The following is a 14,101-nucleotide window of genomic DNA, read 5'->3' on the forward strand; positions in this document are numbered from 1 at the left end:
GACGGAAAATGTAGAAAATTCCCCACCAATGCCCATCGGGATGGAGACTCCTAGAATTGACCAACCTCGTTCCCAGACCCTGGGAACGAGGTTGAGAATTGACTAGTGCATAACCATTCAGTTCAGGGAGATAAAATTCATGTTTTACTGAGGGATTGTTTTGATCACTTGCTGGTAAGTGATTTCCAATAGCCTTTTCTGGCTGGCATGGCAAACGCATCGTAAAAATGGTTGGGAAAACCTGCTTTACATTATACGTGGCAATGGCAAGAGAAGTATCCTAGAGACAGATGATCCTGCCTGGCATCTGGCTCTAAAACGGAACGGATAATTTTTCGCCTTAGCGTCTGTTTAGGGGGAATATAAGCAAAGATATCAACATTGGTCTGCCTAGCTGGCGGTATTGTTCGCGCGTGCGGATGTAAAGCTTTGGCGGTGGAGCCGCCATGAGCAGTGCAAGCCGCAAGAAAATACCCTCTCCGTCCCATTCCTAGGGAATTCAAGAGCATCGCAGACAGTTGACAAACAAACAAACAGTTCTAAGCCTACTACAGTCTCGGAACGTTTTCTTTCTAACGACCATACGCATAACGCTTCTGACATGTTGCTTACTCCTCTCGAACTCATCAAATCTAATCGTGACAGTGTACGCAAAACTAGAGAGGCATACCTCATCGACAAAGGTCAAACTCTTGAACCCCTAGTCAATAGGATAGTCGAGACATGAACATTTTTCCTGTCTTCCATCCTCTTAAGTCATGTTGCTTTCTCAAATTTCATGTTCTTAGGTTTTTGTTTTCGTTTGCTACGTTGTGACGTTAGTTACTATTGACAAAGTTGTTTTTTTAAATTTCAAATTGTAACGTTTTTGTTCTTTTTACTTTAGCCTATGTTTTTAAGGTATCTGTTGTAACTGTTTTGAATTGTAACGTCTCTTGCCACAGGGTCAGTCTCAAACATACCCTGAAGAAGAAAGGACATGCCTTTCGAAATATTGGGAAAATATATTATTTCCCTGACCGTGAAATTAGCCTGCTCTTTTTTAGATTATTTCTTCTTGCGTATCCCAGATTAACCTTTGAAGCTTTAGACATCCCAGTGAGGTTGTGAAGTGACATGCAATGTGCCACAAGTGCGTTATACGGTGGCTAGTTAGATTTCAATGTTTCCCGACCGTCCCAGATCGTCTGGGATTTTCCCGACATATGAAAAAATGCAAAAAAAAAAAGTGTCCGCAAGCCGGCTCACCTTGCAATTCGTCTTTGTACCTGAACTTTGTAGCAGGGGAGAGGAGAGGGGAGTGCTGGGGTCTCTGCCCCAGTCTCTCTCGATGACCATAAAGGCAACATGGCGACTTCTTTGACTTGGACATGTCGCGCCATATTGAGAAGCTTTCGGCCTTTAGAAGAACATATTACATACAATCTTGGTCTCATTAACGCTGGAATAAACCCAGAAGCTGCTTTGTTAGGGAACATTACTTCACCTCAAACAAAAGGCTGCCTGGAACCTCAAGAAGATGGGTTACTGTTAATGGCGGTTCCCAAGAAGAGGACATCGGCTTCGAAAAGGAAACTACGCAATCGGCACAAATGGCTCAAAAACCGATCGGACATCGAGACCTGTGCTGTGTGCGGAAACTTCAAGCTTGAAAATCATTTGTGTGGACGCTGCGTGGCAAAAGTCAGGACCAAAACTATTGAGTTTAGAAAAGAGCGAGATGAAGGTGCTTATCAGTGGCCAATCCCGGAGATACTAAGGAAATTCAGAACATAAGGAGTTTATTTTTCCACAAGATTAACACAGCACAAGAAAGAAAGAATCACGAAATTTGCCATCGACATTACTTGCTACTGAGTTGAATTTTTTTTCAGGCAGTGAGTGAGTTTACGTTTGGACTATAATTAAATATAATTTCAGGAGGTAAACTTGAGACTGATAAAGCGCTTGGAAATAGTTGTTAGAACAAGTTTTCTGCATAATAAAGTACACATTAATTTTCCGACTCAATGGCCATTTTTATGCTATAGACGTTAAAGTCGTCTCGATACGACTTTAAGGTCTAGTATAAAAACGTTAAATAAGACAGATGCATTTCACGTCTGATGACTTAAACGTCTCAGACATTAAGTGCGTCTAGTATAAAAACGGGACGCCCTTACTGGGACGCATTTAGCCCTGACTCATCCACAGACGACTGGCACGAATTAGCGTTTAGTCCTGAAATTTCGTGATATTTTTCTGTTAGGTCGTCTACTTTTATGCGTCCCATTTTTATACCAGACGACTTTAATCTCAAACGTTAAATGCATCTAGATGAATTTAAAGTCTCTAGCATAAAAACGGCCAATCTCTAGCTCTATTCATGCAGATAGTATGAGATTAGCTGAATGCACAATAAGTACTGAGGCGGCCGACCATGTGGAAAGTTTTTGATTCCACATGTTCTCTCTGATGAACATAATTCACCAAACCAAGTACTGGTAAACAATTTTCACTGTGCTGCAAAAACAAGAATTCTCTACAAGCATATGGCTGAGTGAGTTTATTTCTTACCAAATAACAATAGAATAAGAGAATATAAACTTTTTTAATGATTTTGTATGCCTTTTTCAAATATTTTTACCTGTAAATTCTAGATCTCATGTCAAGACAAAAAAAGGTAAAACAGAGTTATGCCACTGAAGCAATTCCCTATAAATAGAACACAAAGCCTTGCAAATTTAATGCCAAAAGACAAGATTTGCAAGGATGAATGTTTACTGTTATTTAGTTTGTTCAAGACTCTCAGTACCCAGTCTCCCTCCTTTTCATTACTCTCGCACTCTCCTCGCATGGTATGCCGAGAGCTTAGTTGTTATTTCACGATTAAAACTTCATGCATGACTTGTCATGTCATGGGGTTTTCAGCTAATCACAACACCTTAAAACAATGAGTAATTTATGTAGTAGGTTTGGTTTGTGAGAGGAATGGTATAAAAATCAACTGCTGGTTGGGTGTCGCATAATACTGCAGACCACTCAAATTTAACAATATTTGCTACACTAAATTAAAGCTGTTATTTGGATGCTGCTCTTTTGCTGGAGTTAATTCGCCAATGATGAGTTACTCAGGTTCTCGTTTGTGAATCCTTTATTTATCAACGAGCATGAGAGTTAAGCCTTTTTGCATGCTTTTCATCTTTCAACCCAATTAAAAGCCAAGCATGTTCATTTGACCAATCATTTGTGACTCATTGTTTTAGTGGAAAAGAACTGTTTTCTAAATAATCATTTGTTAGAATTTCGTGAAATTTGACAAAACAGTAGTTCTCTAAAAGCATAACTCACCTACAAACAAAAACCCAAATCCGACAGAAGGTATCTTCACAAAACATTAAAGTGCAAAACCAATATTTACAGGCGATCTCTCTGTCAAAATTACATGAAAACAGTGTCATTGTGTCAGTTATTTGTGAGTTTTTCTGGAGAAAAAAGAATGGAAAAAAAATTCAAATTAGTGCATTTTCTAAAAAATATATATAAAGGAAACCTATTTGTGGATGGTTAAAAGCTCGCCGTGTTGCCATGATGCTGGTGCCTAGCTCAACAGCAAGAATCAAAATACATTCTTTCTTAGTTAATCTTGCACCATGCCATTTTCGGGCACCCATGCCAGAAGTACGTAGTTTGCAAATAGCGTTTACTAACACCTCTATACTAGGAAATTGTGTTCGGCCACTTTAAGTCTGTTGTTCTTATTGTTTGGAAAATAACTTCTCTGATCCATAATTTATTTTTCTGCTTGGATATTCATGGCGAAAGTGTTTTCCCCCGCTTTGACTTTCCCTCGCGCCAATTTTCTGCCCCCTTGCACCTCAGAGAGAGGGACGGGGGGTGGGGGGGGAGGGAGGGGGTGAGAGAGGGAGTAAAACAGACCTAAATGGAACCAATCTCGTACCCAGAGTCTTCAGGCTTTTTGTTCAGCGGGGCAACGCCGGGAAGACTCTGGGGACATCGAATTTTATCACCGCAGGATTTCTGCGGTAAAACAATGGAAACCGTTGCGGAACAGCCAATCAAAAAAATTGAATTTTTTCGATGTCCCCAGAGTCTTCCCGGCGTTGCCCCGCTGACCAAAAAGCCTGAAGACTCTGGGTACGAGATTGAAATGGAACTAGAGAACCCGTCCACGGTCATGTTGGTCAGTGATTCAATAACGCGTGCGGGTGCGTAACGTTAAAGAAGGGAATTACTCAATATATAATTATATTTTAATGTTTTCTGGTCAAGGTTCGATGATCGGTACGGAGCTTCAAACTAGAATGACTAGCATAAACGTAGCAGAAGAGGATGAAGAGCCTATTTTGAATCAAGGGACACCTTGCCTTCACTCAAGCAACCTTGTACGGTGTACCTGTGATGATGCACCGCTTGATGATGCGGAAAACTCTCCTCTCATCTCGTACCAAAATCACAGTGCTGGAAGCGACCGATATCTAGCAGATATACACTGCCATGAAGCTAAACCGATCTACTCAAACGCAAGAGCACGACGAAAACTTTTGATTGCAAGTATTGTTTGTCTCCTGTTTGTAGCAGCAGAAGTAGTAGGTAAGGTTTTCAGATGGAATGTTTTATGTTTAATTTCTAGTGACCTTTGCGACCCACTTGGCCAAGTTATGTCATTTCGCCGGTACCTTAGTCAGGCTAGATGAGAATTAAAATACAAAGGCCATGTTTTTCTTGTTTTCTCTGATTCGATTCGGTTCGGTTCGGTTTAATAGTTTACTGCAAAAGTTTCGTACGATATCAACTCTAGACTTTGCGTGATTCCATGACGTGCCTGCACGTATATAATAGCATCCGCACGAAACAGCACCTATTTCACTTTAAACCGGTAAAACAGCATCAGTAGTAACTAATGAATACCCCGCCACTCCATTATTGTGTGGTCTCACACATAGAACGAGGCATAGATACTTAGAGAAACTTAAATTTCAATTAAAACGAAGCAAAGAAAGGAATCGAATTAAGTGACATGTCATGTTACAAAATCATTTAATTAAAAGTCCTATTGATATATTGAAATCATCCTGGGAACTGTTTATTGCATATGAAAGCAACACATACATGCAATCAAAAAAAACATACTCCCGATTTTTGCAAATATTCAACTTTATCAGTTATCTTGGATTGCAAAAGTTATGTTTACTTAATGACGAACCAAAACGTCGTATTTTTTTGTTTATTCAGAAATCTGTGGAGTTTTGTTTGCAATTTTATACATTGACTAACTGAATTGCATGCAAATCATATTATTTTAGTCCCATGGTTAAAAATTATGGTCTCTTTTAATGTTGATTAATCAGCTTTTTGAGTTAGGAGCACAAGGAATCAAGACAAACAGTAAATTTAATACTTTTTCCATTTTTCGGTATTTTTATTGGTTACACAAATATTTTCACATGTATGGATATAATAAATTATTGTTCGCACTTATTATATTGACAGGAGTGTTTTACTGGAAAGTTCACCACTTGTAAAATTCACATGAAACTACATCTGGGACCCAAGTGGCCTATTTTCCAATGCTCACTAATGAGGATATTGATGATGTCATTTCCTGCTTTTTCATGGTTGCTTGTGCAAAGAGTCAATGAAAATGATGGATGATAGATTTATTTATGTAATTAAAAGAAAGTTAGTGGCTTGAAGATATGAATTTTATTTTTTCATATTAAAAACAATATTTACTTGAGAATGATGTATTATTCAGTGAATGACACAGGCAAAAAGGAAATCCGAATGCTCCTAGCTATCAGGAGTAGAACTTAAGACCCTCTGATTACTAGTTCAGATGCTCTACCACTGAGCTCTACCACAGGAGACTCGCGGGAGCTAAGGCCATTAAACTAGGTTCGTGGGACAAACATCCTGCAAAATGCTAGGGTTAGAATGTCAATGTGTGGTATATGCGCAATGAAATAAATGTGATGGAATATTTTACTTGCTGCGCTCATTCATAAATTATTGTTTTTACCACTTGAAAATGAAATTCACATCTTTGTGCCGACATGTAATATTTTATATGTATGGAGATATTTATGGAACTAAGGCTATGTTATGGCTATGGATGGTTGGAGGCCTGGATAACCTTTCTACATGGTAATTGTTAAAGCTTTATAACTTGTATGGATATTCAAAACCTAAAAATGCTAACTATGATAAAATTACAAATGAATCTAAAAAAAGACATACAAGCCAGCAAATAAATTGTAAAGAGAATCGTTATGTTTAAAATGTGGCTGATGTCACGGTGAAATCAAATCCAGAAATAATTATACTTAAATATTACCACGTTTATGTTCAGAGTCTCTGCCTCCTGTACTTGCTAATAATGTGTCTCTGGCAACCTTCATGATTGGCATTCCATCGAACTAGTCCAGTGGTCTAAAAAAAAGTCTGCTCTGGCTCTCCTGATGAGAATATCTTCGTATTGAGACTTGGGCTTCAAATGGAACCAGTCCAAAATTCCGACTGGTTAGGCCTTTTGCTCACATGGTACATACTGCCAAAGTTAACTAAAATATAAGCAGTAACTATTAGGGACTATTCTGTTTTGTTTTTTTTATTTTTCATTCCAGAATAATTTACGATCAATTAAATATGACTCACAGTATAAGTTAAAATATTGCTCTAAACACTCCTTGCTTTGTAGGTGGCTTGCTTGCTGGTAGTTTGGCCATCATGACAGATGCTGCTCACATGTTATCAGATTTTGCTGCATTTCTTATCAGCCTTTTTTCCATTTGGGTGGCACGTTGGCAACCAGACAAGAAAAGAACATTTGGTTACTACAGAGCAGGTAATCTAGAGCTGATATCAATGCATGCATGCAATGTACACACCCAAAGTTTTCAGGCATGTTTTTATGTGGCTAAATAAATTATTTGGGCAAAGTTAACCTCAGGCCAATGCAGTCAGTGACTTTTCGGCTGTTGCTTGGGTGGTTCCCGCTTAAAAGGGTTGTTAGGGAAACCTCTGTGCTCTGCTTGGACTGCGTCACCTTAGGCACCTATTACCAAGCTCATCTATTGGTGACGAGTTTAATGGCCATGATTTATTCACCATGATTCAACAATGACCCAACAAGGGTGAATTGAATTTGCCCATAAAATGAGTCATTTGTAGTGTTACTGAAAAGGCTATTGCATAGTATTTAGGTGCAATGTAGATGAAGATTTAGAGCTCATCATCGTCATCATCATCGTCATCATCTGTTATTTTTTTTTATGGTTATAACAAATTATTAAAAGTATACAGCAAGTTGTTAGGCAAGGAGACCTCAGGAAACCACCAGGCTTGTAGGAGAGGCCACCTCTACATCACAACATTAACCCATAAGGGCTACGAAGGAGTGCAGCAAAATCTAACTCAGAAATTATTCTAATAAAAACTCTAGTACTTTGTTCTTAAACGTAGGATAGCTTGACAAATTGGTAATAGAGGGAGGAAGACAGTTCCAGACCCTAGGTCCTTAGTAAAGAATTGTGAATTATTTATTTCTTGATGTTCATGCGACAGGAATGCACACAATAATTACGGGCTGTTCTTGTGTCATATTTATGGACTTGACTGTTTGTCATAAACAGATTGAGGAAAAGGGAGGTAGCAGATTATTGTGGTAGCAGAACATGATTTTAGCAATATTGGGGGTATTGATTTGGAAGATGTCTAAAAGTTTCAGTTAAGAAAAAAGAGGAGCAGTATGTGCTCGATATTCTGAATTTGTAACTGCTAGCACAGCCCGCTTTTGCAAGATTTAGTTGGGGTGCAAGTGGTGAGCAGGGCGAAAGCCCTTAAGGGGATTGGGTGAGTGGCCCAAATAACTCTCACATGAAAACAAATAGAGAGAGGTTGCCTACAGGCCTGTGGACACCATAGGCAGTTCTGATTTTTATATTTGTATTGCATCACTCATTTCATTTTTTACTGTATGGTCCATAGTTGATTGTGTAGTTTTCTTTTTAACAAAACAAATGACAAAATGTTTTTGTCAAAAATGTTTACTAAAGCTGTACTGTTTAAAATACAAGAAACTAAATAAAAGAAAATTATTGTATTTTCTTTGATTGTCAGTTAAAGTAGTGTTATGGTTTATGTACCATAAATTATTTTGAAGACCAGTAAACAACCAACAGACTTAACAAGAGTCTCAGTGTCTGTTTCAAGGTTGAGGCTTTTATTTTTATTTCTTAATAATGTCCATTGTCATTTTTTGTAGTTGGGAATAAGTCTTTGGGTAAGTGGCCTTGGATACAGCTTTTATAAAATATAAATTAATCCCTGTCTGTATGTTGTTTTCTCAGAGGTCTTAGGTGCCCTGGTGTCGGTACTTATCATCTGGGTATTAACTGGCGTCCTGGTGTATCTTGCTGTGCAGAGAGTGATAACAAAAGATTTTGAAATAAATGCTGATATTATGCTCATCACAGCAGGGATTGGGTTAGGAGTGAACATCTTGTAAGTGTGCACCACTTGTAGATTGTGCTGTTCCAGAAAAAAATCCATACCCACCCCTTGGAAGGTCATTAGAAATTCCTAGGGTGTAGGGTGTCTGAGAAGTCAAACTTTTAGAAGCAAAGTATATAGCTTAACTGGAATTTCATTGGGGGGAGGGGGGAGGATGTGCAAAACAAAACAAAAAACCTTCCTTGGGGGGGAGGTGGGTATTGATATTTTCTGAACTATACATTTCACCTCCTGCTTGAAAATAAACAGACTTCTGAAATTCCATATAAACATGCTACCATCTTAAAATTCCTTTCAAACACCAATAATAATTATTTTCTGATCAGAAATGGTAAAAGAAAGATGGTACACTTTTGAAAAAATCAAACTTTTGAAAAACTGGGCTGTTCCCAGGGAATTGTTAAGTCACATTAACAACTGAATGTCATCCCAAATTGTTGCAAGATGAATTTTTAGGGAAAGGCACATAGTTTTGATGATGTTTGCTCTAATGTTAAAAAAAAAAACATGAAATTTAATGTTCAAAGTCACCGTGGACACTTTGGACTCACCCATCCCAGGTTGGACAGGGTGATAAAACGTTTTTTGTTGTTCCTTTTTTGCTTATTACCCTCTTTTTGTTATGTTTGCTAGGTTAGGGATAATTCTCCATCAAACAGGCATAGGTCATAATCACAGCCATGGCATTGGAGGAGGACACAGTCACAGTCACAGTCACAGCCAACACAGCCATGATAATGACGATTCTGTGTCAACAAAACGGATATCGAGGAGCAGCAGTCTACAAGAAAAACAGAACATCAATGTCCGAGCAGCTTTTATTCATGTTTTGGGAGACATTGTTCAGAGTGTTGGTGTCCTTATTGCTGCCTACGTTATTAAATTCAAGGTAATTTAATCAAGCAGTTTGGTCTTCAAATTGCTTTTTGTTATTTTGGCTCAGATTCACCAGACCTTTTGCATGTGACCTGAGGAATTATTCCTCAATGTTTTATTTGCTGCTTTGCACATTATGATTTTTTGTGATAAAAATGAAATCTCATCCATAATTATAGATTTTATATAATTTTGGAAAGGGAGTGCAAACTAATGGGGCAACATTTCCTGAAGGAATTGATTGCCACAATGTGTGCTAAAAAAATCCACTGAATATGAGCTAAAACAACAAAACGTGATGTGAAAAGCAATACAGGCTTGGGCGTAACTGCTCAGTAGTGATTTTCAGTAAGAAAAAAACTTTTCTCTTAATTATTGTAATAACACGAGTGAATAATAATAAGCATATTTATTTGTTCATAGGTTCAATCTTTGTTACAATGTGGTTTTAATTTTGTTTTTCTATGCTTATGTTTAACAGCCAGAATGGAAACTTGCTGATCCAATATGCACGTTTGTCTTTTCACTGCTTGTTCTTATAACAACACTGAACATACTTCGGGAGACAATCCACGTACTTATGGAAGGTAACTTTGCATTACATAACAAAGGACATTAGACAAGTTAAAATATGATGCAATTGTGAAATGTTTCAGATAGCATATCCATGTCAGAGCCCTTATTACAAGATAAAAGTTTATGTCATTGTACTTCTTTTGCGGAAGGGAATGGGTAAGGAATCAAATAACATATATTATTTACCTTATTAAATTCTTCCTGGGAACTTTGACCATGCCAAATGTCTGACTTACCCGCTGATCCCCCAACCTCCCCCCCCCCAAAAAAAATAATAATAATAATAAATAATAATAATAATAATAATAATAATAATAATAATAATAATAATAATAATAATAATAATAATAATAGTAATAATAATAAAGAGAGAGAGAGAGAGGAAAAGTATACTACTCATGTATTTTGAAAACAAGGATGGAACAAAAAAAAGTTATTTGAGGCCATGTGTGTTATAAAATAGGTTTTCGGTAAAATAATTATTGTGCAGTACAAAAGTCCAGGGAAATATAAACTATATCTAACTACCTATTAAATAATAATTTTGTATTATTATAGTAAATATTTTTATTTAGTAGTTGCCTTTTTCTTGTGATTAGGGACACCAAAGGACATCAAGTACAATAATGTAAAGCGGACACTGGAGAGTATTGAAGGAGTAGTGGCAGCCCATAGTTTACACATCTGGTCGTTGACAGTCAATAAAGCTGCATTGGCCGTTCATCTGGCGATAGGTATGTGTATGTGGTAAGGCCCTATATTTCCCCAGTCCAAGTTTTTGGGTAGCGGTGTGCTTCTGGGACTCTGAAACCCTTACCCTAAAGCAGTCTAAGTTCAGCTCCATTTTACTACCCTATACTAGACCACAGACAAAAAACCCCTACTCTATCCCAGACTACTATTCTAGACCGAACCTCTCTGATTTCTGCTCCTGTCCAGAGAAGAGTAGCAATAATGTGTTACATACATGTATGTTTGTTTTTGGTGGAGCGTTTTTAACATAAGCCCCTGGCATGGGAGACTTGGCAGACACTTCCCATGTTTCGACTTAAAATAAAGTTATACTTATACTTACAAACATGTATACTTGCTCTTAGTTACTTCATGCCACAGAAACAGGGTTAAGCTCTGATTACTTAGGCTTATAGTGTGAATTTACCTAGTACCTACACTTACATAGTAATGTTATTGTTTTGTTTTGTTTTTTCAGTACAAGGTTCTGACTCTCAGAAGGTTCTCAACATAGCAAACCAGAAGTTGAAGAATGAGTTTCACATTTATCATAGCACTATTCAAGTGGAGTTGTACCAGGAATCAGTGATGACCAGCTGTGTCGACTGTCAAGATTTACAAGACTAGAAAGATGCAAAGAACAAAGAAACGTAAAAGATCTAAGGCTAAAACTGCAACTATAGTAGTAGGAATCATTTGTGTCCAACATGCTGTTACAAATTGATTGAACCAAAGATGGAATGCGTAACTTTTATATAGCCACTAAGTTCTCCTTGGTTTACTTGGATGAGGTGCGGTGAAACTTAAACATATTAATTTTTAAACCCTCAAAGTACCCATGGAGCAAAGTAACATCAACAAGAACAAGTCAGCTTCTTTTCGTTTTAAATTGACGATGGTGGTTTCTCATAGTTTTCATCAAGATTAGTACAAATATGATATTTTTGTTTGAAGATTTTGTTACCTCCATTTTCTGGAGCCCAGTGAGGCCAAAAACTTCTTGCGGCTTTGTCACTTTTCTTGCAAGTATGTTGCTTGTCGCTCATGTTGGGTGGAAGTCGACATGTGACTAGTCTAGTTTGTTTTTTCCCATTCTTGTGAACAGGTTTAGTCTTCATTAACACATGAATTTGCATTATTCCAAACTTGACTCTGCCTGCCCCTTCAAAAAATCATTAACTAAGATACACCAAACTTTAATATTCAACAGCTAAGTTATGTTGTAGTTTTACAGTATTATGACGATTAAAGACCAATTTTATTCCTCTGGGAAAAAAATCATAAAAATGAATTCCTAAGTTAATGACAGTATGTAATGTTAATGACAAATATTGAACAGCTAAGTTATATTGTGGTTCAACACTATTAACATCATTATTTTCTTTATGAAAAAATTCATAGAAGTTAATGGCAACTTGGTTAATGACAGTAACTATTCCTTAGACTGCAATACACTTTGTATTTTACCGCAACTTCCTCCGGCCAAACACTGTACCCAGAAAGAGAACTGAATGGAGCATGAAATGATTATTATAATAAGGAATTGAGGCGAGATGCTGAAAATGTTCATCATCTCACAGCAAGCCTCATGTGAAAGGTTTTTATCCCTTTGAACCATCTTTTCTCCATGATGGGTTGAAAGCCAAACAGAAGTAGAGACTGTTTTGCAGTCTTAATGTTGTACCCCTCCTTGATGTTTTCTGCATATTATTTTCTAACCAAAAGAAACCTTGTGTCACAGAGCAGAGGTAAGATACCTGATTATTGCAGTTTGGTGTATATAAACAATCTTATCTCAGATCTCAGACACAAGGAAAAACATATCCCAGGACAGGTTTTAATGTAAATACTGTTAAGTTGGTTTTTTTTAATAATTTCTTTTAAAATTTATCCAACAAAACAAGTGTATAAAAGAAACAGCAACACCAACAACAAATGAAAGACGGTGATGACAATTAACATCAAGCAGTTCAAACCATTTCTCTTGTGCATAATGTTTTCAACTGTGGATTTCATGTTTATTATGGCTCACTTCAAACTTTCTGCATAATTTAAGTGAAAATGCATAGCAGGTGACTTTTCTGCAAGCATCTGTATTAGAAAGCAACTCATATTGGATGGGTAGAATTCGTATGATTGTTTAGTTTAGTCAGCTTAGGTTTTCAAGGTGCATGTGTTTTCAAGTTACAATAATATTATTATATATATTGGTTGGATTTTATTGTCAAACCCACCCAAAATTGAAATGAAAATTCCATCCAATAGTAAGACCCTTCCCCTTCCCCCCTCCCTTCCACTGGGGGTCTTCTTTTCTAGGGGTATTGAATGGTCCCATTCAATTTAAAACTGCTCGCAAAATTTGGCCTTAGCTCGAATTGCTCACAAAAATTACACAAGTGCTCGCTTGCTCGCGCTCGCAACATTTTTGCAACTGCTCGCATGCTCGTTGACATGTGCTCGGTCGTTAGAGATTTCGTTAATCCTAGTAATAAAAGAGAGATTCCGGCTAGCGGTAAATTCACGAAGTACTCGAAGTGCTCACTGCTCGCCATCTGTATTTTCTAAAGTGCTTGCTGCTTGCAAGAAAATTTTGACAGCTGCTCATGCTCGCAAAAATAAACACACTGCTTGCATGCTTGCAAAGACCATTCGATACCCCTTTTTCTAGGGCTTATAATATTGTAATTCAGAATTTAACAGTGTTGCTGCTACAAAGGGCCACATGTCGGTCCCCTGTAGCCATTCATTGTTAGCTTGCAATTGCCAAGGTGCTGTCCTTGTCTTTTGTTCTGTTTGAAACCTTTTGGTTTTTCATAACACCGTAAGCAGTCCTTTTCTGGACAGTCCAGTGAGAGAGCCAAAACAGAAACATGAGACTGAAACTAGCAGCAAACTAACAGCAAGTAAATCATGCAGCTAGTCTGATTTCATGGATAAAGAAAGTGGTATAAGACAAAAAAAATTATGATTTATGGTTCATAGTTTTGATAATCTTGGTAATTAAATGTGAATAATAATTATTTCTACATGTAGCTGAGAAATGAGGATTTTTTATAATTGAGTTACTTTTATTCCATAAATTCCATAAAATATAGAAGACTTATACAATATGATTGATTGAATAAAACAAAATATTTTTTTAGCCTTTTGCTTCATCCATTTTCAGTGTGATGATTGATAGGGTCTTGGAGCAGACTTTTTGGGAAAATCAGATAACTAAACCAGGAGTTTCTGACTAATAGCCTGCAGAGCAAAGTCTTGTCACACAATGCTTGTTGTGCCCTGTGATCAGTAGCCTGAGTATCGTGCTTTTCTGGGATGGGGTACTCTGGTTTGTGATCAGTTGTGTAGCCTGCAAATCCATATGCCTCTCATTGCTCCTGTCAGCTATGGAACATCAAAT

The 14,101-nt window shown here is 37.3% G+C and overlaps 3 protein-coding genes across 3 annotated transcripts in view; 2 read left to right on the forward strand and 1 right to left on the reverse strand.

Moving 5' to 3' along the window:
* Positions 1 to 14,101, reverse strand: part of LOC146461584 (adenosine receptor A3-like) — a 144,988-nt gene that overhangs the window by 109,962 nt on the left and 20,925 nt on the right. The window lies entirely within an intron of this gene.
* On the forward strand, positions 1,317 to 2,886 carry LOC146461595 (large ribosomal subunit protein bL32m-like). Its single transcript, XM_085086473.1, has one exon. It carries the CDS (start codon positions 1,348 to 1,350, stop codon positions 1,774 to 1,776), a length of 429 nt encoding a protein of 142 aa, XP_084942599.1. The 5' UTR covers positions 1,317 to 1,347; the 3' UTR covers positions 1,777 to 2,886.
* LOC146461596 (proton-coupled zinc antiporter SLC30A2-like) lies at positions 4,221 to 13,840 on the forward strand. The gene is made up of 7 exons (XM_085086441.1): positions 4,221 to 4,593; positions 6,701 to 6,847; positions 8,352 to 8,505; positions 9,148 to 9,403; positions 9,872 to 9,977; positions 10,566 to 10,700; positions 11,177 to 13,840. Exons 1-7 carry the CDS (start codon positions 4,257 to 4,259, stop codon positions 11,323 to 11,325), a joined length of 1,284 nt encoding a protein of 427 aa, XP_084942567.1. The 5' UTR covers positions 4,221 to 4,256; the 3' UTR covers positions 11,326 to 13,840.

This window comes from Pavona decussata, unplaced genomic scaffold (genome assembly GCF_977016875.1).
Source record: "Pavona decussata unplaced genomic scaffold, jaPavDecu1.1 SCAFFOLD_195, whole genome shotgun sequence".
NCBI lineage: Eukaryota > Metazoa > Cnidaria > Anthozoa > Scleractinia > Agariciidae > Pavona > Pavona decussata.